Raw genomic sequence first — 25,793 nt, forward strand, 5'->3', positions numbered from 1 at the left:
CAAGAAAGTAATTAGTACTCGTATGTAATTAGATTGGATGCATAAGTAAGATGAGCATAATCATTTTTAAAGCAGATTAAGGGGACCTCACACTAATAATTGGCAGTCAACTCCTTCGCCTATAAACGAAAATCACCGCTGTTAAATAACGATTTTTACCCTCTTAATTCATTCATCATTGCCATCATCTTTACAATTGGGCCATCTCCAGATCAAAAGTTGAGCTTTAATGTAACCTACATTATTGATCGCATAAATATTAATTTAATTCTAGTTTTTAATTACATTCCCAGTTTGTTTTTTAAAAAAATCTCGATGTATTCACAAATCTGTAAACCAAATTACATGTTTTCAAAATTAGTAGGGCAATTTTGCAACGGTAACGTGCCATTAGATTTTTTAAAAAGTGCCGATTGAGTTACGGATATAAAATTTGTAATTAGAATGTATGATAAATAAATTGATCAAAAAATGAAATAAAAGTAAAAACTGTGTGACTAATGAATAATTAAGAAATTGAATGATGTGGGTATTGTTATTTAAAGTGTGCTGAGAGCATCTCCAATCTCCAATCCCGTTCCCAATTCAAGCCCTAAGTCTCCTCCACGTCAACATTTCCCTAAATTTGAGTCTCAGGCCACAACTCCTCTAACCATGCAGGCCCCAACCCGGGCCACAACTATTAAATTGCACTATTCACAACTCCAACCTATTTTATTCGTAAAATAGAATACGTTGAACAATTAAACCGGGAAATATCATTGTTCAGTCGAGAATTCGTATGGAGCACAACAAGTGTATAAATAGGCAAACAAATTTTTTTAAAAAAAGTTTAAAATCGAGGGGACTTGCGGCCCGGCCCGAAGACATCTAACGTCGGGCCGAACTCGCTCATTGCGGCACGGGCGTCGTTAAGCCTGAGCCAGACCGGACCACGGGCGCGGCCCCAGGCCGCAACTCGTCGACGTTTAACGCAAGGCCCGGGCCGGGACTTGCTCATTGTAGCTCGACCCCAAGCGTTGGGGATGCTCTAAGACCGTGAGACCATTGAATAATATAGTGAATGAATGATTAGATGAATTGAGTTGTGGATACTTTAAAGTATCTCCAATATTTTATATCAAATTCAAATTAAAAAGAATATTTTTTATTCATTTATTTTATATATTTTGTTAATTTAAATAAAATTAATTTAATGAAAGCCCAAGTGAAACAAACTCATTTTAGTACACTTAATAATATTTATAACTCTAAAAGGTAAATTCAATTTTTATTAACGTATTTCTCTATTCTTCTTCCTCGCTCACGGTTCAACCATTTTTGCATACAAGTTATTTTCTTCTTGTTCGTCCTCCTCTTTTCCCCTTTCCACTTTTCTAAATTCTTGGGGATTTGGACTTGAACATAATAATATGAAAGTCCAAAACGTAGTTTGAGTTTGTTATAGTGAACTCAAATATAGGTATCGACAGGTCACAAATACGAAATGAGGTGTGTATTACAATATCATATTTTGGATTTTAGTATAAAATTAGAGATGTTTTAGATAAATAATTGTAGAAAAATAAAATATACTAGTAGTACTAGGTTAGTTATATAAATGTTTCTTAAAGGACATCTAAATGGCGAAAACCTTCTAGTATAATCATAGAGATGCTCTGTTTTGAGGTTCAATCATTGTTTTGCATTTAAGCATACATCGGAATAATTCAGTTATACTACTACTAAATAGGAGTACTATATAGTCAAATAAAAATGGGAAATTAGTCTCTAAAACCATGAACTTTGCCTAAAATTTGGTATTTCCCATGAACTTTGAAATTGGTATATAATATCACGAACTTTGCATTTTGTTTGATATTTCCCATGACATGTTTATTACTATATTTGACTAACTTATAAGGCTTTTTTATCATACTTGACACAATTAAATCAATATATTTTCAACGTGAATTTTTATGCTACATGTTATGAACTTAAAAAGTTATTTCAAATATTATAAAACATATCACGGTTGTCTATGTTAAATAAGATTTAGATGAAAATATCTTATTTGGGTGAGTTTGGGAAATATCAAACAAAATGCAAAGTTCGTGATATTATATACCAATTTCAAAGTTCATGGGAAATACCAAATTTTAGGCAAAGTTTATGATTTTAGAGACCAATTTCCCAATAAAAATATATACTTAGAATTCATTTTCAAAAGAAAAATAATGTTAGAATCCCATCATATTCTTTTTGGAATCCCATCCTCCTTCACTTTTCTTTTTGCTCAGCTCATAAAAACAACCTACCGACCAACTTTTCCTTTTAGAAATGTTGTCTCAAATCACTTTCAACTTTTCAATTTTCGAATTTTGCCAATGCGATAATTTGAATAATGAATACTAGCGAAATTTACAGTGCCAGCTTAATTCACGCATTTCTGAAAAAAAAAATGAATAGAGATTCAAGTATTATTAGGAAAGATTAAAGAGTTAATTGGCATGATAAATGTATCACTTCAATAGCCACATTCAATAAGGAATATGAATGACTTATCTATGGGTTGATATATATTTTAGATTTAATGGACAACATTATAGGATACACATTTCAAGCTAGACGCACAACCTATAAATTGATGCTTGTACAATTCCTGAAAAAATAAATTATTGGAAGTCCTTAAATATTGCACTTTTCAAAATTCAGATACCTCTGCCATTTTTATAAATGGATTAAAATGTTCTCCAAGTCACAAAGGAGGTAATAACACACTGAGTACCTAAAAATATACTAGTAACATGTATTCTTAGTAAAAAAAATAAATTGTGCATTATTACCATTAATAAAATCATGATTGTATATATGTTGATGCACAACCTATAAGTTGATGATTGTATATTATTTAGATTTAGTGAACGACATTATAGGATATGTACACAATTCAAGCTAGACGCACAACCTATAAGTTGATGCTTGTACAATTCCTGAAAAAAAAATTATTGGAAGTCCTTAATTTGCTCTTTTCAAAATTTAGATACCTCTGCCATTTTTATAAATGGATTAAAATGTTCTCCAAGTCACAAAGGAGGTAATAACACATTGAGTACCTAAAAATATATTAGTAACATGTATTCTTAGTAAAAAATTGTGCATTATTACCATTAATAAAATCATGATTGTATATGTGTTATTATGGCTTTCATCATAATAATCCAATTTATTTTAACAAGTAGTTTTTCTAAATATTTCTTGTTTGAGTGATTTTAGAATTTTGTTATTCGAGAAAATATAACTTTTACTATAGTTTATTAAGTGTAAAAGTTTTATAATTAGCAGGTAATAAGTGAGTTAGTATTTATTAATGATTGCACTCGATTTAACGATTAATTAATGCAAATAACCAACATTTAATAAAATCCAATTTATTACAACGTCCAATTATGCGATTATAATGTCATAAAGTACACACGTACGTGATCAATTGCTAACTCATCATTTAATTACTAACTACAACTAATTTAAGGCCATAGAATTTTAGAAAAAGTGTAGTTTACAATTTGCCACGTGTAATTTTTATTTTTATTAATAAAATAAAAAAAGATTAAAAAAACTCCAAATTAGGTTTTTGGATGAAATTGTCAATATAGTGTTTCGAAAATATCAACACAAGGCTTTAAGAATGTTAACTCATTGTTTATATCGACATTCTACATGTATTATATTGACATATTTTATATAGTATGTTGACATTTCTGTTTCTACGAAAAAATTTAAAATTTTCAAATTTTTTTTCAAATTTTGACGTCGGAACATATGCATGTAGGATATCGTTGGAATCCTTATGAAATTATCTTTAATTTGATATATGTTATATGAATTTAAAGTTTTGAGATTCTTTTTAAAGTTAGTTTATAGTTAATTGACATTAATACCCTTATTGATATTTTTTGGAATTAATCCTATGACATTATTGACGTTTTACGTTGACCGTATTGACATTTAAGGATTAATGATCTAAGCCCTTATTTTGAATATGTAATGGCTATTATTTAGTTGTAGTTAACAATTAAGTTATGAGTTAGCAATATAACACTCTTCTGTATACTACTGTATTTAATATCTACAGCGGATAGTAATATAAAAACTCATAATTTAGTTTGAAAATGAAAGCTCATCCCATGTTTTAGTATTTTTTTTAAGGGATATTTTTATCTTCAATTTTTTTTAAAAAATAACCTAACATTTATCAAGATCATTTTGTGTCCAACTTAGCCCAATAGATCATTTTGGTGCAAAAGGACTTGAACCAGCATTTGATGTTTTACAATCATAGCTCACGGCCGCGAAAAGCTCCTGGCACATGTGGTATAACGACGTGATCATTGAGATCGTGTAAGTATTTTATATTACGAGAAAGATTGACATCTCTAATTATGAATATGAAGATCTATAGTAGTAATGTCTAGAGTTCATCGACCACGAGCGATAGCCTATCTCGAGTTGCACCCACAACCCTTGTTCATCAATATGCGTTGCGATATCATCTACCAACTCCATTTAACTATGTAATTCTCAAAAATCTGGATGCACTTCTTACTTTTTATCATCTTGATGAATTAGTAGCATTTTCAATTTCAATTTATTTTAATTATGTGAATCCCGTGAAGATAATATTGAATTATTGTATTTGAAGATTCGCGTAGTCCAGTTCCCAAAACACACCCATATACCAAAAAGAGAAAAGGAAAAAAAAGGAGAAAAAGTGAATAAAGAAATATGAATACGGTTATAGTCACACTTACCTGACTCACTCACGCCCCACCCACCCACCCCAGCTTATCTTCTTCTAAAATCAAAATCAAAATTTACAAAAACAAACAGAGTCACACAAAAATCACACCTCTGCACAAAATGCGTTTCCTCCTACTTTTCCTTTTCCTTCTCTGTCTCCGCTGCGGTTCCGCCGCGCGTATGACGGAGCACACCGCCTTGCTCTCAATCAAAGCCGCCATCTCCGACGACCCCCACTCCGCCTTGGAATCATGGACCCCTAACAACACCAACATTTGCTCATGGAAGGGGCTCACCTGCGACCGCTCCGGCCGCCACGTCATCTCCGTCGACATCTCCGACCTCAGCCTCACCGGCACTCTCTCCCCCGACATAGGCCACCTCCGCTTCCTCCACAACTTCTCCGCCGGCGCCAATTCCTTCTCCGGCCCCGTTCCCCCCTCGATTTCCGACATTACCAACCTCCGCTTCCTAAACCTCTCCAACAACATCTTCAATCTCACTTTTCCACCGCAGCTCTACCGTCTCCGGAATCTCGAGGTTCTCGACCTCTACAACAATAACATCACCGGCGAGTTCCCCAAGCAGGCGCACCTGCTCGCTAATCTCCGCCATTTGCATCTCGGGGGGAATTTCTTCTCCGGGGAAATGCCGCCGGAGCTCGGCACGTTTCAGCATCTAGAGTACCTCGCTGTTTCCGGAAACGAGCTCACCGGAGCGATTCCGCCGGAGATCGGAAACCTGACGCAGCTGAAGGAGCTTTACATTGGCTATTTCAATACATTTTCCGGTGGACTTCCGAAGGAGATTGGGAATTTGTCGCAATTGGTGCGGTTTGACGCTGCTAGCTGCGGGCTTACCGGCGAGATTCCGGCGGAGATCGGGAAGCTGCAGAATCTGGACACGCTTTTCCTCCAAGTGAACGGGCTTTCCGGTAGCCTCACGCCGGAGCTTGGCTACTTGAAAAGCCTGAAATCTATGGATCTGTCAAACAATATGTTCACCGGCGAAATACCACTGTCGTTTCAGCAGCTGAAAAACGTAACTCTCCTAAATCTTTTTAGGAACAAGCTCACCGGCTCGATACCGGATTTCATCGGCGAGTTGCCGGAGTTGCAGGTTTTGCAGCTGTGGGAGAATAATTTCACCGGTGTAATCCCGCAGATTTTGGGGAACAATGGAAGGCTACAAGAGGTAGACGTCAGTTCCAACAAATTGACCGGAACTCTTCCCCCAAATCTCTGCAATGGCCATCAGCTCCACACCCTAATTACTCTCGGAAACTTCCTCTTCGGACCGATTCCCGAGTCACTGGGTCAGTGCGAGTCGCTGACTCGGATTCGGATGGGTGAAAACTACCTCAACGGCTCGATTCCGAAAGGGTTACTGAGTTTGCCTAAACTAACTCAGGTTGAGCTTCAAGATAACCTCCTCTCTGGATCTTTTCCGGATACTGATGGATTGTCCGCCGGTTTAGGCCAAATCAGCCTCTCCAACAATCATCTCGCTGGCGATTTGCCGCCGAGCATCGGGAGTTTTGTTGGCGTTCAGAAGCTTTTGCTCGACGGCAACAAATTCTCCGGCAGGATTCCAGCCCAGATAGGGAAGTTGCAGCAGCTTTCTAAGATGGATTTCAGCCACAACGAGTTCAGCGGCCCCATTGCGCCGGAGATCAGCCAATGCAAGCTTCTGACATTCGTGGATCTCAGCCGGAATCAGCTCGCCGGGGAAATTCCCGTTGAGATTACTGGTATGAAGATTTTGAACTACTTGAATTTATCAAAGAATAATTTGGTTGGTAGCATTCCCTCATCCATATCCAGTATGCAGAGTTTAACCTCTGTTGATTTCTCATATAACAACTTGTCTGGTTTGGTTCCTGGCACTGGTCAATTTAGCTATTTCAATTATACTTCATTTTTGGGGAACCCTAATCTCTGCGGCCCTTATTTGGGCCCTTGCAAAGAGGGCATTGCCAGTGGGGTTGCAAAGCCTCATGAAAAGGGGGCTCTCTCTCCTTCCATGAAGCTATTACTCGTTATTGGACTGCTGGTTTGCTCGATTGTATTTGCGGTGGCTGCAATCGTTAAGGCCAGGTCGTTGAAGAAGGCGAGTGAGGCTCGTGCGTGGAAGCTCACTGCCTTCCAGCGCCTGGATTTCACTTGCGATGATGTCTTGGATAGTCTTAAAGAGGACAATATCATCGGTAAAGGAGGTGCCGGCATTGTTTACAAAGGAGTGACGCCGAGTGGCGAGCTAGTTGCTGTGAAGAGGTTGCCTGCAATGAGCCGTGGGTCTTCCCACGATCATGGCTTCAATGCCGAGATACAGACTCTTGGGAGGATCAGGCATAGACACATTGTGAGGTTGCTGGGGTTCTGTTCCAATCATGAAACAAATCTTTTGGTCTATGAATACATGCCTAATGGAAGCCTGGGGGAGATGATTCATGGCAAGAAGGGAGGCCATCTCCATTGGGATACACGGTATAAGATAGCTGTGGAGTCTGCCAAGGGGCTTTGCTACCTTCATCATGATTGCTCGCCACTGATTGTGCATCGTGATGTTAAATCGAACAATATCCTCCTCGACTCCAACTTTGAAGCTCATGTGGCTGATTTCGGGCTCGCCAAGTTCTTGCAGGATTCGGGTACTTCGGAATGCATGTCAGCCATTGCTGGTTCTTACGGATACATTGCTCCTGGTATGCAAATTATGAGTTTTCATTATCTAATTATTTGAAGTTTTCGTGAAGGTGATTGCCTATTCTGTGCTTCTTGAATATGTTAAATTTGTCAATTATATTGAAAGTGAACACTCTTGATGAGATCCCAAAAAGTATTTAAGTTTGAATTATGTGGCCTTAAGTAACATGCTTGGTCTCAGTAGTGTCAAGATCAGTCTCTATCACGCCATTGATGTTCAACCACCATCGAAATTAGGTGCAGTTGCACATCCATGATATTTATATGAACATGACAGAAATTCTGTGTGACTAAACGACATTAGTTGGTGAGGTTGTTGCACTTTTTGAATGATTGTTGTTGGATTCCAGAATATGCCTACACGCTGAAGGTGGACGAGAAGAGCGACGTATACAGCTTTGGGGTGGTGCTGCTGGAACTCGTGACCGGGAGGAAGCCCGTTGGCGAGTTTGGGGATGGTGTGGACATCGTGCAATGGGTGAGGAAGATGACTGATGGAAACAAGGAAGGCGTGCTCAAGATTCTCGATCCGAGGCTTCCTACTGTGCCCCTCCACGAGGTGATGCACGTGTTCTACGTCGCAATGCTCTGCGTCGAAGAGCAGGCAGTCGAGCGCCCCACCATGCGCGAGGTCGTCCAGATACTCACGGAGCTCCCCAAGCCACCACCCTCTAAAGCTGGGGATTCATCTCCGCCACCACCATCGGCGTTGGACTCCCCCACCGCTCGTCCGCCTCAGTCGCCACCTCCGCCGCCCGATCTTCTCAGCATCTGAAGGTGATCCCAAGCCTCCTTGCATTGGGATAGCAGCTTTAGCTAGTTTTGGTGCCTTAGTTTTTCATTTCCCTAATGCTATCTATTGTTTCCTTTTTTTTTTATCTTATGAGTTTTCTTGGGGGTGTTTACTGTTTAGTCTAACTTTGAATGTGTCTGTTATTGATTTCGAAGTATGTGTACAGCTGCAATGAGGGGCACTTTTGTTGATGCTGTATAAGAAAAATATTAGTAGTACTAAAAATTATAGGTATGTTTATTGGTGGTGTTTTGAATCGAAAAATGAGAAAATGGGGACCTTCTTGAAGATTGGACTGACTCTCTCTCTGACTGTATGGACTATGGAGTGTTGTGCAGTTGCTTTCAATTACCAAGAGAGTGGGGTCCATCTGCATGATAGTGCCAAATTCTAGTAAGCAAATAAAAATTCATCTAAAAAAGTAAGTGAATGTATAAAGTATAAACAAATAAAATGAGTTGGAAATGAGGTGTGTGCCCTTGTGCCCAAGGGAAAACAATAAACATCCTTGTCTTTGACTGAACTACTCCAATTAATACTTTCAACTCTCAATTAAATGTCTCTTTATTTTTCTTCTAAATAGAAGATTTTTTTAGTTAAATTGTATGGCCATGTGCTATACATGAAATATGTAGTATATATTCTGACATCATATCAAAACACATTAATGCCATCTTTTTGTTTTTACAACATTAATGTTATCTCCACAATACAGACAAATCTAGGCGCGAAATGCTGCGATTGGATTTCGTATGCATAATGATTCAAATTCATGCAATATTCGTTTAATAATATTAAATCTTCTTAGATTATGTTGTAAGTTTATAATTCTCGGAGAATATTATTTCTCCTATAAAGTTTAATTTATTTGGTGAAATGTCATATTATAAAACAATTCAAGCTTTACTATTTATAAAAAATATCATTTTATAAAACTTTTTTTTATACTTATAATGATCTCTTAGAACTATTGGATCCGAGCTTTATTAAATGAATTGATAAGTTAATATATGGAAAATGATTTTTTTAGCTTATATTGATTTTGATTCTTGTTTTTTTATTTACATACATAAACATAAAATAGCTATAAATAGCATATCTTAAACAAAAATGTGAGGTGCTCTTCAGATTTTCTCTTGTTTTCTTTAACCAACTTTTTTAACAACTCAGTACACAACAATAGCAATCATTACACACAATCTAAATAAAATTTCATAAAAATACCATACTAATGAAAAATCAAACTGAAATATCGAATCTAAGTTGGCAAGATATTTTTTTTAACATTTATACACCAATTTAGCATAATAATAAGTGCTTGAATTATCCAATCTCACCACCATGGATGTAACATATTTAACCATATTATAAAGACCAAAATCTCCTTACTTCTTGGTGGTACAACATTATTTGAATATCTTTGTTGGGTCATCAAATTGGCTATTTTCTAAAAAGTTAAACTAGAAAAAGAATTTTTAGAGTACAAGAATAAATTTGGGACCTACAACATAGACGTAACAAGGTGGGACAGCAAAGGGTGAAAACCACTTTGTGGTACATTATTAACCTATTTGTCATGCTACATATGTTTAAATAAGTATCCAACACTAAGTTAAATAAGTTACTATTTGATGAGTGCTAAACTAATTAGAAAGCGACACTATAACAAGATAATTATTAATGAGAGTTTGTTACAGCATGATAAATATTAATTTAACAATTCTTCAAATTGCACTAATTGATTATCTATGATGAGAAGCCGCACACGTCCAATATTAGGACCGTTTTGAGTGCTCATAAAAAGTACTACTCCTAATATTATTTTTTATTTTTCAATTTTTGAACTCTAAAGTAATATCGACACTCACTTTGGCTAAAAGGCTGAGAATTGAGATAGATAGATCGAGTTGCTACCACAGAAAGGCGTGCATTTTGGTATATTCTTTTTATGGGAGTGTTGTATAATTAAAATATTTTACTTCAACATAGAGATGAGTCCGTAACCCCTAATTAAAGTGGAATTACTAAGCTATTACATGAGGTGGAAAAATTACATGTAATGCCTTGAGGTGTGTCGATTATACAAAAAATTAATGTAAAATTTTTACTATTAAAATTGGACAGTGATAAAGGTACATAATTAAGCTTTATTTTTTAACATTTTACATTGAAAATTGATTTATAAACATTAGTTGATTGAAAATAAATTTCATATTAATCATTTTGCAACACTTTAAAAAAAATTATTGAAATTTTAACTTAAATATTAAAATATTTTCTTATTAAATATTAGTCATATAATTAATTTGAATCAAGCTCGAAATCATGTTACGATTTGACCTAAAATTCCAATAAATAACAAAACTAATTTTTAATTAAATTCAATTAAATTTAAAAATTTAAAAATATTATGTACATATACAATTTATTTACATTTATCTTTTCTAATATTTTAGCCGGGTAACATAGATCTGGATGAAACCGACCTTTTATTTTTACAATATTTAAAAATTAAAGTGTTTTATTATTTGGCCAAAAATTTGACATTTCATATTGGATATCCATAAAAAAAATATAGGACATAGGAGTATAATGTTTTGGGGAGATTGCCAGAAAAATCACGATGTTTCGTCAAATTCTAATCAATCACGCAACTTTGAAAAATAGTCAATTACTATCACATTTATATGTATTTGGATGAAATTGTGTATGATACGTAACCTAATATCCATGATTTTTTGAAAAACATACTTGGATTTTGCATGATTTTAGATGATAGTTTTGTATGAACTTGATCAATATTTCTTCAATCATTGGGTGTGTTTATATCAATTTTTTTTATTATATTGATATTTTGACCATTTTGTAAAGAATGTGTATGGATAAGGACAGACCCATGTTAAGAACCTTGGCCATTTAGGTATGCCTATATACTCCATCCGGCTCACAAGAATATGCACTATTTCCTAGTTAGTCCGGGCTATAAGAATATGCACTTTCTAATTTTGAAAGTCTTCTCTCTCTAATGAGGAAGGACTCATTCTCCGCTATAACAATACTTTATTTAATTACTTTTTCTCTCTACCTCTCTCTTACTTTATCAATCTTACATTAAAACTCATGTCGAATCTAAAATGCATATTCTTTGGTGACGGAGGGAGTATTTCACAAGTATATATATACATAGCCTAGTTGGTTTGCAAGTTGCATTGCTAACACAGAGGTTCATGTGAGAGAGAAATAAGATAGTGAAATGTGGGTCTATTATAAAAAGTTACTACTCCAAAAGTAAAATGAGACAATTAATAAATGATAGTAGATCAAAATGAAAAACTGGGGCACATAATGAGGGACAAAGGAAGTATATAAAAATGAATTTCACATTTCACAATGTTTTTCCCACTCACTTTTTTTATTATTTATTAAAATCCATTCTGAACTCAAATGAGACTTCTAATGGCGGGAGGACGGAGTATCATACTACTTCTTTCGTCCATAAAAATATGTGTATTTTTCATTTTCGCCTGTCCCATAAAAGTATAAACATTTGAATTTATGAAAGTTGTCCCCAACTCATTACCTATTTACTTATAAATTATATCAATATGATCACCAATAAATACTGATGTGAGTCTCACTATCTACTATCACTACATTAAAACTACCATTTTTATAAATCTCTTTTAGTTTATCAATTATTCATTAATTCGTGTGCTATTTTAAGAATGGAGGGAATATCATTTTGGTTTTCATAATGTGAACTTATTTTGAGCATTTGACATCTAATAATGATACGTAAATAAGTCAAGAGTGTCGTATTAATGTCAAAATCTTAATTAAAATTAAAGCAAATAAATAATTCAAATACTCTTTCGGTGACATTTAAGATGTCCATCTTTTCGTTTTAGTTTATCTTATTCAAGTTGTTCACTTTTTGTATTTAGAATTAAATCCCTCTTTTCTCTCTTTTCATAAAAATATTCACTCGCTTTTTTCACTCAGATTTTATCACTAATAACTAAACAGATTTTATCACAAATAATTGAAGTATTTCGTTTAAAACTTCATGCCAATTAAGAATGTGGTCATCTTGATAAATGAGACCGTGTGATAATTAAAATTAGACTTTACATGGAAATACCAAAAATTTAGAGTTGTACTTTATGCTTAAACATATCTGGAGATAGTTATTGAAGGTCGAATCAGATGTATGGATCGGAAAGAGATATGATTTGACATGATGATGACTTGTCACAACATGAACCGTTGGATGTATAGTGTTTGGATTTACGCAACTTTTGCCTTGTCAACTTTAGTTAAAATTCACTATTACTACTAACTCTGAAAATGTGTAATCATTTCATATCCATCGAACATTTATTGAAGTTGGAACGCAGGTGGTTTGGTTTCAATCACTTCCAAATTTATTGCAACAAAGTTGCATTGCAGCAAATGGGAATATTTGCCCTCTTTTTAAGGCAATCTCTTACATGGAGGATAATATATTGCATCTTCCAACTTGCTCACAAATCTTAATCATTGTAATTTCTAATTATTAAAACTACTCATAAATCTAAAATTGCACTTTGGATGTAATCTCAAAGATGATTCATAATTGACTTAGTAAAATATGCAGATTAGTTTTACCCTTAGCTTTCTATTTTAATTAGTTTTACCTAAACGGAATGGATATGAATTGATTTGCTCGCAAAACAATAAAAAGAGAACTACCATAATAAATGTTAGGTGCAAGTTTTGGGCACACACTAAAGTTTTAATTGCAAAGTAAAATTATTTTTTTGGACAAGTTCAGAATGTAAAAATATAACCCATAAATGATGTTTATCTGGAAAAGTTGAGTGATGATAGTGACGGAGACTCAATTTATATGTTTGGAATCTAGAGTCTAAATTTGGTATTCTAAATATTAGAAGATTTTTTTTTATGATATGTTTTTTTCTATGTCACATCACGCATAAAACATTTTACCCAATAAACCAGTGCATTTAATTAAAAAATCGCTTACACCAGTGATTGATTTCACCGTGAGACATAAATTATCCGATAGGGTAAATATTGTCTTGATTTGACTGTAAAATTATTGTTAGTGAAAATGCAAGTAAATGTTTAGCTTTTTTCAGAATGAAATTTGAAAAAGTTGAGGTTGTACAACTCCTTTTTCTGAAATTTATTTGGTTTTTACAGATACAACTATAAGATTTTAACTTGAAGGGAAAAGGGTGCACTTTTAGTTATAAATTCAAGATTTTATCTTTCGTGTATATTGGTTGCTTAACTATTATTTCTCAACATTTTAGAATAAATAAGTTTATAAACCAAGTGATAGCCCAAGAGTCAAATTATAACTTTCTTGAAATATTAGATTTCGTCTCAACTATTTTAAATTTTGTTGAATTTAGATTTGATTGTTTATTTATCTCATAAAGTAGGACTTATATTATATTATTATTATTATTATTGGACTTTGTTAAAGGATGCATTTGCATGTTAGGTAGGCAATGTATGTGGTGTTATATATGACTATATGAGACAAGTGACATTAATTAATTAAATAACTACATACATTTCACATAATAAAAAATCATACTAGTATTCAATATGTTTTCTTTCTCTCCTTCTTCTTTTTTTATTATCATCGATATTTTTTTATGATACTTTATTTTTAGCAGCTGCGCAACTCATGATGATATGCTGAGGATCAAAATATAGACACATAAATGGAGTGAAAGGAAAAAAAAGGATTTAAGAAGATTCTTAAATAAAATGCAAGTAATTAAATAGTGGAGTAGTATCACTTTAAATTTCAAATTATATTTCTTGGCACTATATTAATCATATTTCGACGTTTGTGGTTGTCCTCATTAAAGAGTTTTGTAACTATATACCAACCGACGGTTGGATTTGCAGGAATGTGAATCTATGGGAAAACTCAATATCAAAATAAAATAAATTAGAAGTTAGAAGTAAAATTTAAAATTGCAGATGCATTTCGCCTAATATATTAATTTAATTTTTTATTGATTTCCTATATAAGTTTACACGAGAATTATGAAGCAAGCTGTACATACATGGTGACTGATGCCATCATATAATTAAGTGGTTACAAGTGAATTACAACAGCCTCAAATTAACTTCCAAACTACTCATAAGCTAAAAATTCTTCAACTAATATGCTAAAAATAGGAAAAATAGAAATGGAGAATTAAATTCTTTTATTTCTTGCTTCCATCATTCATATGTAACAACAGCTTTCATATAATAACAGTACTCCCTTCGTCCCCCATTAGGAATCACACTTTCGTTTCTGCATACGTTTTATAAAAATGATAATAAATATTTAAAGTGGAGAAATGGTAAAGTAAGAGAGAGAATAATGTAGAGAAGACTTTTATCTACATTATTCTCTGTCTTACTTTATTATTTCTCCACTTTAAATATTTATTATCATTTTTATAAAACGAGTGGAGAAATGGAAGTGTGACTCGGGGGACGGAGGGAGTATATGGTACCAAATATTAACAAGACATAAATTAAAAAGAAGACAATATTATTTAGGAATCGGCACCCCACTTACCGAGCATATCTAACCATACTTTAATTTCATGCTCTTCTCTTTTCTGTCTTTTAGTGCATCCATATTTATTACAAATATCATAATGTTATTTGTAAATTATTCATCATAGTGCCTTGCAATTTTTGGGGCTCTCTTGTTATGATATCTTATGGGTCAAATTCTACACGGCTCATAAAAAGTTGTTGCGTATATTTTAATTATTTTTTTAATTTGAATTTGAATTTCATTTTATACATGACATATTATTAGGAAGGTATCATGCAAAGCTTTCTAACGGTATCATGTATTTTACATTGCACTCGAAAAATTGATATTGGAATTTATGTCACGTTCTAAAAATAAAATAAAAACTCACGTAGTTTTGATAAAAAAAAAATGAGTTAGGCAAATAATCAAAATTTTGGTATGCCTAGTTAATTTACATAAGAATGAGTTATTTTTTTGAAGTTGTGATTTAATTATTTCAATAAAAACATTATCTAAAAGGTTGTGAAAGGAGTACATTATATTGGGCTTCTTTTATTTCAGAATCTTAGGACAAAGCACTACTAAAACATTTACTTTGTTATATAATCTTGATTATGCCTTAATGAGATTACTTATATAGCATAGGATTCGAAAGGGAATGCCAATTCTTTACGTTTAATCTGATTGCAAAAACCATCTCAATCAATCTCCTAACTCATCAACTTAAATGTTAAAAGGCTGTTTATTAATAATAAAGGACACATGCTTTTTTGTGTGGGAAAATGAAAGAGAATATCTCAAAAGAATCCATTTACAATAGACATTAATTCTGGAGTCTCTTTCGTTGGATTTGATATGCATTAACAATCCAATAATTCAAACATTTAACTATTTCTACCACTAGCTTATCACACTATTAATCTTGTTTACAGCTAGTGATAGATTTGATGTGTGATTTAATATGTTTATCACTGTTTTTGTTTGTTTCAAACGCATGATTAGCGCAATAAATAATCAACTCATATTCTTATGGAATCGACTATGTACATATTATAACGCATAATGATTACGATTTTATTTTGTATAGTCAAGGGCAGGCACAACATTTTTTATGATAGGAGGTTTTGTTGCGCGTATGCAAAGTTGAAATACGTGTGAGTGAGAACTCATCGAGACGACTCATCATTATGTCGTCAAATTTTATTAGGTGAGACATAAAACATCTTTTTTTTTTCAAATTCGAGTGCTTTAGAAATGAAACCTTAAATTAGGAACATCATTTTAAAATGCTCTATTGAAATCTCTTCCTTGTCAGCTAACCAACTGATGATTCTGACTCCTCTGTAAATAAATTGATAAAGAATATGAATGATTCATTTCTAACATGAAATAAGAAATACAAACTATTGAGAAAGAAACAACATAAAATCTAGAGGATATATTTGCTACATCCACCAATTTTGTCCGTTATACCGACATCCCTATATATAAGATTGAATAATCCCTAGTTCACTTCATACACTTTTAGTACTACTATTCATGGAACAATCATTTCATCAACCAAAATGTGCTAATTTTCCCTCGCAATAGTTTGTTGAAAGAATTAAAGATACCGAGAGCTACTACATCATGCTAATATCCAGGAGTGTCACGTTTTTACTGAAATAATACTTCCAAATAAATTGCACCTTTATAATTCCAACTGTCACTTTTATTGAACGGTCGAATATCATAATAATAATAATGTTCAGTTTCCATTACTGATTCATTGTATATTTTTTATGGGGCCATATTTGACTATGGATGAGATAATGGGAGTGCATTGAAAAGTGATGTTCTGAAAAAGGCTAAAGCGATTAGTAATGTAAATTGAGGGTAAAAGAGGGTAGTGGGATGTAGGACACATGTGTAAAGTGACCAAAAATAGATTATTTTTATCCCACCAACAACTATCTATGCATGCATCAATTATTATTGGTTGGGGGGTCTAGTGCTTGTTATATATGTCACCTGTTTTTGCATATTAAATTAGCCAATTTCCTCAATTGAAATGTCCATTATTTATGTAGTAGTAGTACATTTAAATAGCCACTCATCATTCCGAATTTTGTATACACTTGGCTCTTGCGCTTTTGACATAACCGTGATTTCATGCATTATATTAAATTTATTTAGTATTTTTTTTTTAATTTATAAAGTTTGAGTTGTAGAGAGGTAAGAAGAGCATTGCCTAAAATATAATACTACAATATATGGGCCAAACAACATTAATACCTACAGAAGAAATCAGAAAATGAAGGCCGGCCCAAACACAACGGAACAAGAAAATCACATGTAATGTTTCAGAAACCCATTATTTTTGAACACCAAATGCAAGTAGACAGATATTATCCACCGCTTGCTCCGAATTGAGAGATATGTCAGAAACTATATTCATTAAAAACTGCATTCAAGATTATATTAATCTAACGCTATCTATTAAATCAATCCAAATTTATCTATCATTAGTTCTATTATACTCCGCCCGTCCCACATAAGCGAGATACACTTCTTTTTAGCCCGAAATTTAGTTAATGATTAACTAGTAAGAGCTTCATTTTTCTAAATCTCGTACTGAAAAAGAAGTGACTCGCTTATGAAGTGACGAAGGAAGTAATAAAATTAAAATTTGCATGCGTGTCAAGATTAAACATGCATCGCACTGTTTCAATACAAACGTCATCCGGATATGGTGGAATGAATTAAAAGTTGAATGTAGAAGAAGAATATAGTTCTCTTGCTGGATAGATACATAAAATACAAGAAATAATATTAGTTCTTAATTGATTCTATTCCTATATTTAGGAACTACTACAAACGATATAAGAATGAAATAAACTATAAACGAGTAAAGTGTTGATTCCGCCAAAAAAAAAATGATTCCTTCGAAAATAATTTAACCATTTCGGATCATATCGTCATGGTGTAAGCATGAAATGTATAATGAGAAAAAATTCATTATAGATAAAAATAAGAGAAGTGTTTTACTTCTAAAAAAAAGCAAGAGACACCTACAGTAAAATATGCAACTAACGATAATTTTTGCGAAGTACCCTACAATTAAAAAGCGTCACAAATAAATTTTCATTCTATAATCTGGGCCCTACAGTATGGAATATTTTGAATCAGTTGATCAAATATGAAAAGTTCTTGTATCAACATCTCAAAGTCATAACCACTTCTTGTTTACGTTTTGGACATATTGTTGAAATTGATGTTCCACTACTCATGCCTCGACTTTGCAGACTGCAGTAGAGATATCCATTTTAAATAATAAAAAAAATCGTAGTTTAGGTGACTCTTTTGGTTTAAAAAAATTGTATTCAAACATTGCGACGATTGTTATTTGGAAGTTGAAATTAGAAAGGATTTGCTGCAAAGTATTTGTATATCTCTCTCATCAATGTGAAGAACAACAAAGGGACAAGCTACAAAGAGTCATAAGAGAAGACTCATTTTTCAAGTAGCATTCATGCCTGAAACTATAATCGAAAACCCAGTACAACAAGCAGCATCACGTCGTGAACATATGATACAACTCATTCGAAGACAAACCTTGCTTATTTCTTTGCGAAGGACACACCCTTATCTATGCTTCCACCCAACTCCTTCTTTGCCTTCTCCAGACCGACCCTGAAAACAAGCAGCCATTAACAAACTCGGAATGAAACTTGGAATTATAACTGGAGAATATTAACACACTCTTGACAGACCTTTCATATTCATTAAGTGGACCAAGAGGGTAGATTTCCTCAACTCCGCTGCGTCCAAGGCGCACTCTTGATGCAAAGAATGGAAGCTCAGTTACCTGAGGCAAAAATCTACGGGTTAATATTTCAAGGATAGTGATTTAGGAACATCTCATTTAGCAATCCTACAAATAAAAACATGCCTGAGAAGGCACAAATGCGCATTCAATGACACCGGCATCTCCCCTCAATCCCCTCAAGCAAGCATCAGCAAATTTGACTGCTGCATATGCCTGCATCATTTATTCATAATCTTGTTTAAAATTTGCAGATATTCTCATGCAATTTCCAAAACACAAAATGCAAAGAAACTGATGTTGGGATAGCAGCATACCATAGAAAGAGTAGCAGAACCTGCACCAGCTTTGGCCTGCAATTGTAACCAATATTAGTCAATCACAGCACTACTACTGCTGAAGATAGCGAAAATGACAATTTTTTCAGTTATCTATGTTTACGGTCATGAGATACAATTGGGGACCATTTCTTGCCCAATGGACATGAATGCTGATGAGAGCATAGAGATATGTGGATGGAAGGGAGGCACAAGCACAAAGCAAAGGTCGAATACATTCATGCTTACAAACCATGTTCACAATATTAAGTTATTAGTAACATGAAAGCATAAATAAATAACACAAGAAACATAACAGAGGTAAGATAATTAACAGCACTTTCTCAACTAAAAAATCTACAGGGTTCAGGGGCCAACTCTAATGTGTGACAAAATATTAGTAGGTCATAACAATACAAATTAATTGTTAGATTCAGATTTTCCCCCATACGAATAAATCATTTTTACAATATAAACCTAAACAGTCACTTCATATTGAACATTTTTCGTGAATTTGAATGGAATCTATAAGATATCCCACACAAATTACAGGATGCAAAAGTGAACACAGAGATAAAAATGGGCAAATACGTTTGGCAGAACATTTAGGTTTGCTTTCCATATCTATGAGGTTTTTCCAACAATAAAGTTTAGGAGGATTGGGTTCAATGGCTTGCCATCTGGGGCTGTTATAGAAAAGGGGCGAGAGACAAGGGAAAGTAAGAACAGAAAATATAATTGATATATAATTGAAACTTAACAAATGATAATCCTCTTATGAGGCCCTAAGTAAATGACCGTCTATATACTAAATTCAAGATTATGGATACCCCTCACAAACCTAAGAGACATATATAAAGACTCTCAAAAGGCTAAGGAATAAAGATACCCTTTAAGATGAGATTTTTAGACTTCTAACATATAAAGATAGATTTCTAGACTTCTAACATTTAAAGATAGACTTCTAAAGAGTTCCAACTCTTCTAACGGTAAGCTATTGCACCATGTGTATTAGGGGCATGGCTCTTGCTGAACTAAGTAGTTTAGAACTTGAAAGATATTGGCATGACTCTTGCTGAACTAAGTAGCAAGCAATCTGTTCAGAACTTGAAAGATATATCCGGTACATATAAATTATAATGATGCAAGAGAAGCATCCAATAGAAAAACAATTATCTGCAGCTTGTGTAAAAAAAAAGGAATTTTATCATAGAACTCTGACCAATACTCAAGCCTACCTCAACTACTTCAGTCCCCCCATTCTGGATGCGAGATGTCAGATACTCAGTCTCTTCTTTGGTGAAAGAGCATGCAGGTTTTACCTACATAAGGAGGGGGGGATTAATAAAATGTTACAGTGCAGAATTCTTACATTAATACTGCAAAATGTTGTTATTGTATTGACCTGTGACAGAAGGGGCAGTATTGTTACACCAGCATGGCCTCCTACAACTGGAACACTAACTTCCCGTGGATCTAGCCCCAACACTTCAGCCTTGAAGTACAATGTTGGAAATGAAAAGCGGTTAAGAAACAGCAAAGATAATTGAAATATATTATAGACGATCTTCATTAATTGGAAACTAGCAAAGTGCAAAAAACAAGAGTGTGAGTTGATCAATTCATAATAGGTACTCCAACTAAAGATTCAGAATATCATAAGTAAATGAAGTCCACTGTTTATAAAGAAATGAACCAGAGTACTTCATGTTTCTGGTGAAAGTATCCAATTATTAAGGTACGCATGCCAGAATGTGAGCAGGTTTCAGATTTCTGATAGTAACATTCAACAGCTAATAGTTTTAAAACATTTAACGACCATATTGTCACATCTCAGGATGACGGATGCTCATGCTAGCATGTGAATGAGAGAGAGAGATATAGAGAGGATGATGAAAAATAAACTCAAAATTACATAAAAACAACCATATAAGCAGAAGTAAGAGGAACCAATTGGGCATACTAAAGCTACACGCAGATCAATTAACTTGCAGACACAACATGTTTTCATGGATATATTATAAAACATAAAAAAAAATAAAAAAATATTCTGGTAGAAAGATGTCTTACCACAAAGGTATTAGCTCTAACTACATCAAGCATAGTAACTCCTAGGAGTCGCCTTGGATCATAGGTCCCAGCCTTCTTAAAAACCTCTGCAGCAATCGGTACTGTAGAATTCACAGGATTACTGATTAAGTTAACAATGGCCTTAGGGCAGCACTTAGCAATTCCTTCAGATATAGTCTTTACGATTCCTGCATTAATGTTGAAAAGATCATCCCTTGTCATTCCAGGTTTTCTGGGAACACCAGCAGGTATGATTACAAGGTCCATCCCGGTCAGTGCATCCTCCAACTGATTTTGACCCAGGAAACCACGAACCTAAACATCATTACATTCAGTCAAGTCCTTGCTAATTCCCAGAGAAACGCAATCTACCTTGGAAATCAGAAGTCAAACCATACCAGATATGTATCTAGTGATGTATCTAATGATATAAGGTTTGTTTGCTTAAGGATTATGAGTTAAATGTATTCACCATCTTGCAGGAGTGATCCTTGTGGTTTGATCTATAACAGAAGCAACATTTCTGCAACCCACTAGTTAGAGATGGATATGCTAATTATGCATTTATGTCTTCATATTTTTCAGCAATCTCCTTGCAATCACTGAGATATTGTATATATTATCCATAATTACAAGTTTAGTAGGTAGAAACATGAGTTTTCTACATTACCAGGTTGCAAAAAGGAAATTCTCTCCTCTATAATAATTTGCATCAAATTTACACCCCTAAGCATAATATTTCGAATTTGATCACTTCCAGATCTTGATTAGCATAAGACTACTTCACTAGAATACTCAGCTCAAATAACACAATAGTTCAATTGAACTAAACTGCAAATTAAAATTAAAAAGAAAGAAAAAAAAATCAAATTGAAGCAGGAATTACCACAGCGCCGGTGTCCATATGGCTGATATCTGCCGTGACGCCAGGGGAGTTGACAACATCATAAAGATGGAGCACCGAGACCAAAGGATTCATCTTCATCAACATCGCCAGAGGCTGGCCTATGCCTCCAGCCGCCCCCAATATCGCCACCTTGAAACCCGGAGAGCCGCCTTTTGCCCGGCAATCCGAGCGCCATAAGTTCCCCTCCTCCACCTTCAAAAACACACAGCATTTGTAAGCCCTAATTATGACTAATTTCGACTTCACCGCAACATTTTCCGATCAAATTATAAATTCAGCAGCTTATAGTTGATGGAAAGAAGAGGACATGTACCTGATTAATTGGGGGATTGATGTGACTTGAAATTTGGGCAATTCGTCGATTAATATCCGCACTCTGCTGCATGCTGATCGGAGATTTTCTTTCAAAAACTAGAATCAAAGCTCGGAATACTGTGAAATGATAACTAAAATAAACGCGATCTTAATGCGAATACACGAGAACAATTTATTGTATTTAAATACTACTCCTACAATAGAAAAATTGTACATAGGGGTGTGTGAAGTTGTTGGATATAAGGATTAGGATAGATATCATATCAGCCAAAGTATGAGCATCCGTAATGGTGCTTAGGTCAGCCATAGGCCAGTAATAGGCCAGTCATTCTCTCCTCTGCCATATCAGCAACACTAAAAAATCCACCTGCCACATCAGATTTAGGCCAACCATAAGCCAGCCGCAATAAAAATAATTCAAAATATACTACATTTACGGAATTAAAATTACGATTAAAATACGGAATTAAATTTACGACACATATACGGGAAAAATAATCCATTCCATTAAAAAAAAGTACAAAGATTTTAAAAAAAAAAGTACATGATTTTTTTTTTTAAAAATGGCTTCAACACACGAGCCCCGCCACTCTCTACTCCTCATCGCCGTCGCCGTCGTCCTCGCCGTCGCTGCCGCCGCCACCCGTGGTATCTGAGCCCACGTCGGAACCCCCTAGCCGTGCCCTCGCGATCTCCAAATCAACACGCATGCTCTCGAGCATCTCGTGAAGAAACATCTTCTCCGTGGGGTCAGTGGCGTTCTTCCACTCTTGGAAGACCTTGTACATCTGAGCCCGCGTTTGGTTACGCGAATGGAGAGTGTACTCGAGTGGGGCGGGTGGGAGGGCGGAGGATTGGACCTCGCGGGGCGATAGGGGGGATCCGCCCCTCGCAGCCCGCTGCGCCCGCTTCTGTCCAACCGGGCGGGGGCGACCAGTAAATGAAGGAGGGGATGGAAACTCCTCAGCATCCGGGGGGAGGTCGTGGGATCCGCCGCTGCTGCCGCTGTAGTCGCCGCTATAGTTCAGTCGCTATTTCTTCGGCAACCCAGCGTCGCACCCCGCCCGGAACTTCTCGGAGTCCTTCAACAACAAGAAGCACTCCCAGAAGGTGAACTCCTTATACTTCCCCTCCAAGGGGAACTGACTCGCGGCTATCCTCCGGGCGTCGTCCTCATTCTGCCCACTTCTGAGCTGACGGAGGGCGTTGACGTACAAATTCTCAAAACGGCCCACCGCGGCCCTGGTGCGCTCCCACCCCTTCCGGACCTCCTCGTTGCTGAAGTCCTTCCCGTGCGGGCAGTGCCTCCTATAGGCAGCTCTGATCTTCGACCACATGTTGACGACCCGCTGGTTGTTCGCAACCAGCGGATCGTCGCACACCTCCAACCACCCCTTGGCCACCCCGGCGTACTCATCCTCCGTCCACTTCCTCCGGCCAGGGGTAGCGGGCTGCGATGACTCGCCGACCGCCTTGCCCTTCCCCTTCCCCCTCGTCTTCTTCTTCGGCGCGGCCCACGTCGCTGGAACGGGAGTATCATCTTCCCCGAGATCGATCCCCATATCATGCAATGACAGAAGGTCATCGCCAGAGAACTGCGTCTCCACTGGGGTCGACGTGTGAGACGAAGCCGTCAAAAAATCAAGCGAGGGCCGATATACCGTGTCCCCTCCCGGTGACCCCTGCACCCCCCTGCATCCCGGGATGCATACCGTGCTGCATCCCCCCTGCATCCCGCCCTGCCACATCATCCCCATCATCTGCTGCAGCATCATCTGGGGCATACCCCCCACCCGGGCGCTGACTGTCCGCCGCTCCCCTGCCCGCCGCCCGGCATCCCCCACGGCTTACCCCCCGGGTCCCCCCCCACCGTCCCCCCCCCCCCCCCGGCGCACCAGCCATCATCCCCATCATCTGATTCCAAGGGATGTTAAACCCCGGGCCCATCTGCCCCCATCCAGATCCCACAGGTACCGTGGGAGTCTGAGATCCACTCGTCGCTGGACTGGACTCGTTGTTGTGATCCATCGCTCGATGATGCTCTTGTACAGAAAGTTAGAGAGAGAGAAAACTCGTTAAAACAAGTGGTGCAAATGAAATTGAAACGAAAATCGCGTTTATATAGGTTTTTTTTTTTTTTTTTTAAAAATCAAAAATCGGCGCTGGCTGATCGCTGGCCGATCGGGCCGCCACAATGGCGGCTAGCCGATCGGCCAGCGCTTCGGCCAGCGACGAGCGATCGGCCAGCCCACGCCGATCCGCTCGCCGATTTCGCTCTCGCCGACTGCAATGGTTCGGCTAGCCGATCGGCTAGCGCGACAAATCGGCTAGCCGGTCGCTAGCCGACCATTGCGGATGCTCTAAGATACACAAAAAATAAAGATTATATCGTCATAAAAAAATTTGGGTATAAAAAAGTTTGTTTTGTTGGGTTGATAATTTTTGTACATCAAATTACATACTCCTTCTAAAAGACAGTTTAGTGTGTTAAGAATGTGAAAAATGCAAAAAATACTACTTAAATATTTAATGTATAAATAAAAAAAATCAAATAATAATGACCAAAAAGAAAAAAAAATTACTTAAATATATTAATGATCATTTATTTAAAAAAAATATATTTGATATGTGATATAGGATTATCTAGGACGAATAGGACAGTAGTACTAATATTCATTAATTACTAAATTGCCCAAGGAAGTTGTTATCTAGAAATTTGATTGGGCAATTCATCTCTTGTTATCTAGATCTAAGGATAAGAACCAAAAAAAATAAGTAAGAGAAAACCATAGCTAGAGAGTGAAGAAAAATTGTATACTACTATATGGATTGGATTTTATAATCTGTTGAATGCGTGTTTCTATAATTCACTTCTTTTAGGCCCGCCCGTTTCGTATGCCCAATTTATCGTCTTAACGCTTTAAAACACATTCACATTTTTAGTATTCCAACTAAATTAGATAACCCAAATAGAAGCTTTATACAGAAGAGTGAACTATAAAAATGGTCCCTGAATTATGGGTTTATCTCGTTCATATCTCTCTGAACTTTTAAAATATCGCTATTAGTCCCTGGACTAAAGGTTTATCTCGAAATTAGTCCTTTTGGCTTTTTTTAGTACGAAAATACCCTTTGATATTATTTTGGGGGGTTTGGGCAATTTGATCTTTTTACACTTTTAACATTTTAAATCTGATATTATTTTAGTTATTTACTAATTTTGATATTATTTCAAATTTATCATCCTTTTTTCAAATTGTCATCCTTTACTTTGTTTCTTTATTTCAATATTAGATTTAATTTTATAAAATTTAAATTTTTAAATATCAATAAATTTTTTTAATTATAAAAATTATTAAATAGCAAAAATTAATAATTATAATCAATATTTGATAGTGTATAGTACTATGTAATCAATAAGGTATGACAACGCCTTAGTTTTAATCAATATTTAATACTCCCTCTGTCCCACGTTACTTGAGTCATTTCTTTTTTGCACTCGTTTTGGAAAAACAATAATAAATAGTTAAAATGGAGAGA

At 35.5% G+C, this 25,793-nt stretch overlaps 2 protein-coding genes across 2 annotated transcripts; one reads left to right on the forward strand and one right to left on the reverse strand.

Annotated features, from left to right (window-relative positions):
- Positions 1 to 4,831: 4,831 nt before the first annotated feature.
- On the forward strand, positions 4,832 to 8,517 carry LOC125210164 (Leucine-rich receptor-like protein kinase family protein). Its single transcript, XM_048109741.2, has 2 exons — positions 4,832 to 7,483; positions 7,835 to 8,517. The coding sequence occupies exons 1-2, from the start codon at positions 4,900 to 4,902 to the stop codon at positions 8,257 to 8,259; spliced, it is 3,009 nt and encodes a 1,002-aa protein (XP_047965698.1). The 5' UTR covers positions 4,832 to 4,899; the 3' UTR covers positions 8,260 to 8,517.
- Positions 8,518 to 18,247: 9,730 nt separating this feature from the next.
- LOC125210184 (malate dehydrogenase, glyoxysomal) lies at positions 18,248 to 22,473 on the reverse strand. The gene is made up of 9 exons (XM_048109755.2): positions 22,252 to 22,473; positions 21,918 to 22,130; positions 21,032 to 21,346; positions 20,367 to 20,456; positions 20,200 to 20,283; positions 18,962 to 18,997; positions 18,771 to 18,860; positions 18,592 to 18,686; positions 18,248 to 18,511 (listed from the first exon to the last, which is right to left on the reverse strand). The coding sequence occupies exons 1-9, from the start codon at positions 22,321 to 22,323 to the stop codon at positions 18,439 to 18,441; spliced, it is 1,068 nt and encodes a 355-aa protein (XP_047965712.1). The 5' UTR covers positions 22,324 to 22,473; the 3' UTR covers positions 18,248 to 18,438.
- Positions 22,474 to 25,793: the final 3,320 nt, after the last annotated feature.

Source organism: Salvia hispanica, chromosome 2, assembly GCF_029641045.1.
Source record: "Salvia hispanica isolate PSC_SH4W2 chromosome 2, Shi_PSC_v1, whole genome shotgun sequence".
Taxonomy (NCBI): domain Eukaryota; kingdom Viridiplantae; phylum Streptophyta; class Magnoliopsida; order Lamiales; family Lamiaceae; genus Salvia; species Salvia hispanica.

Bases quoted from the DNA above. Each gene is read 5' to 3' on its own strand.
- LOC125210164 (XM_048109741.2), top strand. From the start codon at position 4,900: ATGCGTTTCCTCCTACTTTTCCTTTTCCTTCTCTGTCTCCGCTGCGGT. The intron at 7,484-7,834 runs GTATGCAAATTA...GTTGGATTCCAG, and splicing joins TTACGGATACATTGCTCCTG to AATATGCCTACACGCTGAAG.
- LOC125210184 (XM_048109755.2), bottom strand. From the start codon at position 22,323: ATGCAGCAGAGTGCGGATATTAATCGACGAATTGCCCAAATTTCAAGT. The intron at 21,347-21,917 runs GTAATTCCTGCT...AATGATGTTTAG, and splicing joins ATATGGACACCGGCGCTGTG to GTTCGTGGTTTCCTGGGTCA. The intron at 18,687-18,770 runs GCATGTTTTTAT...TTTTTGCCTCAG, and splicing joins GCGCATTTGTGCCTTCTCAG to GTAACTGAGCTTCCATTCTT.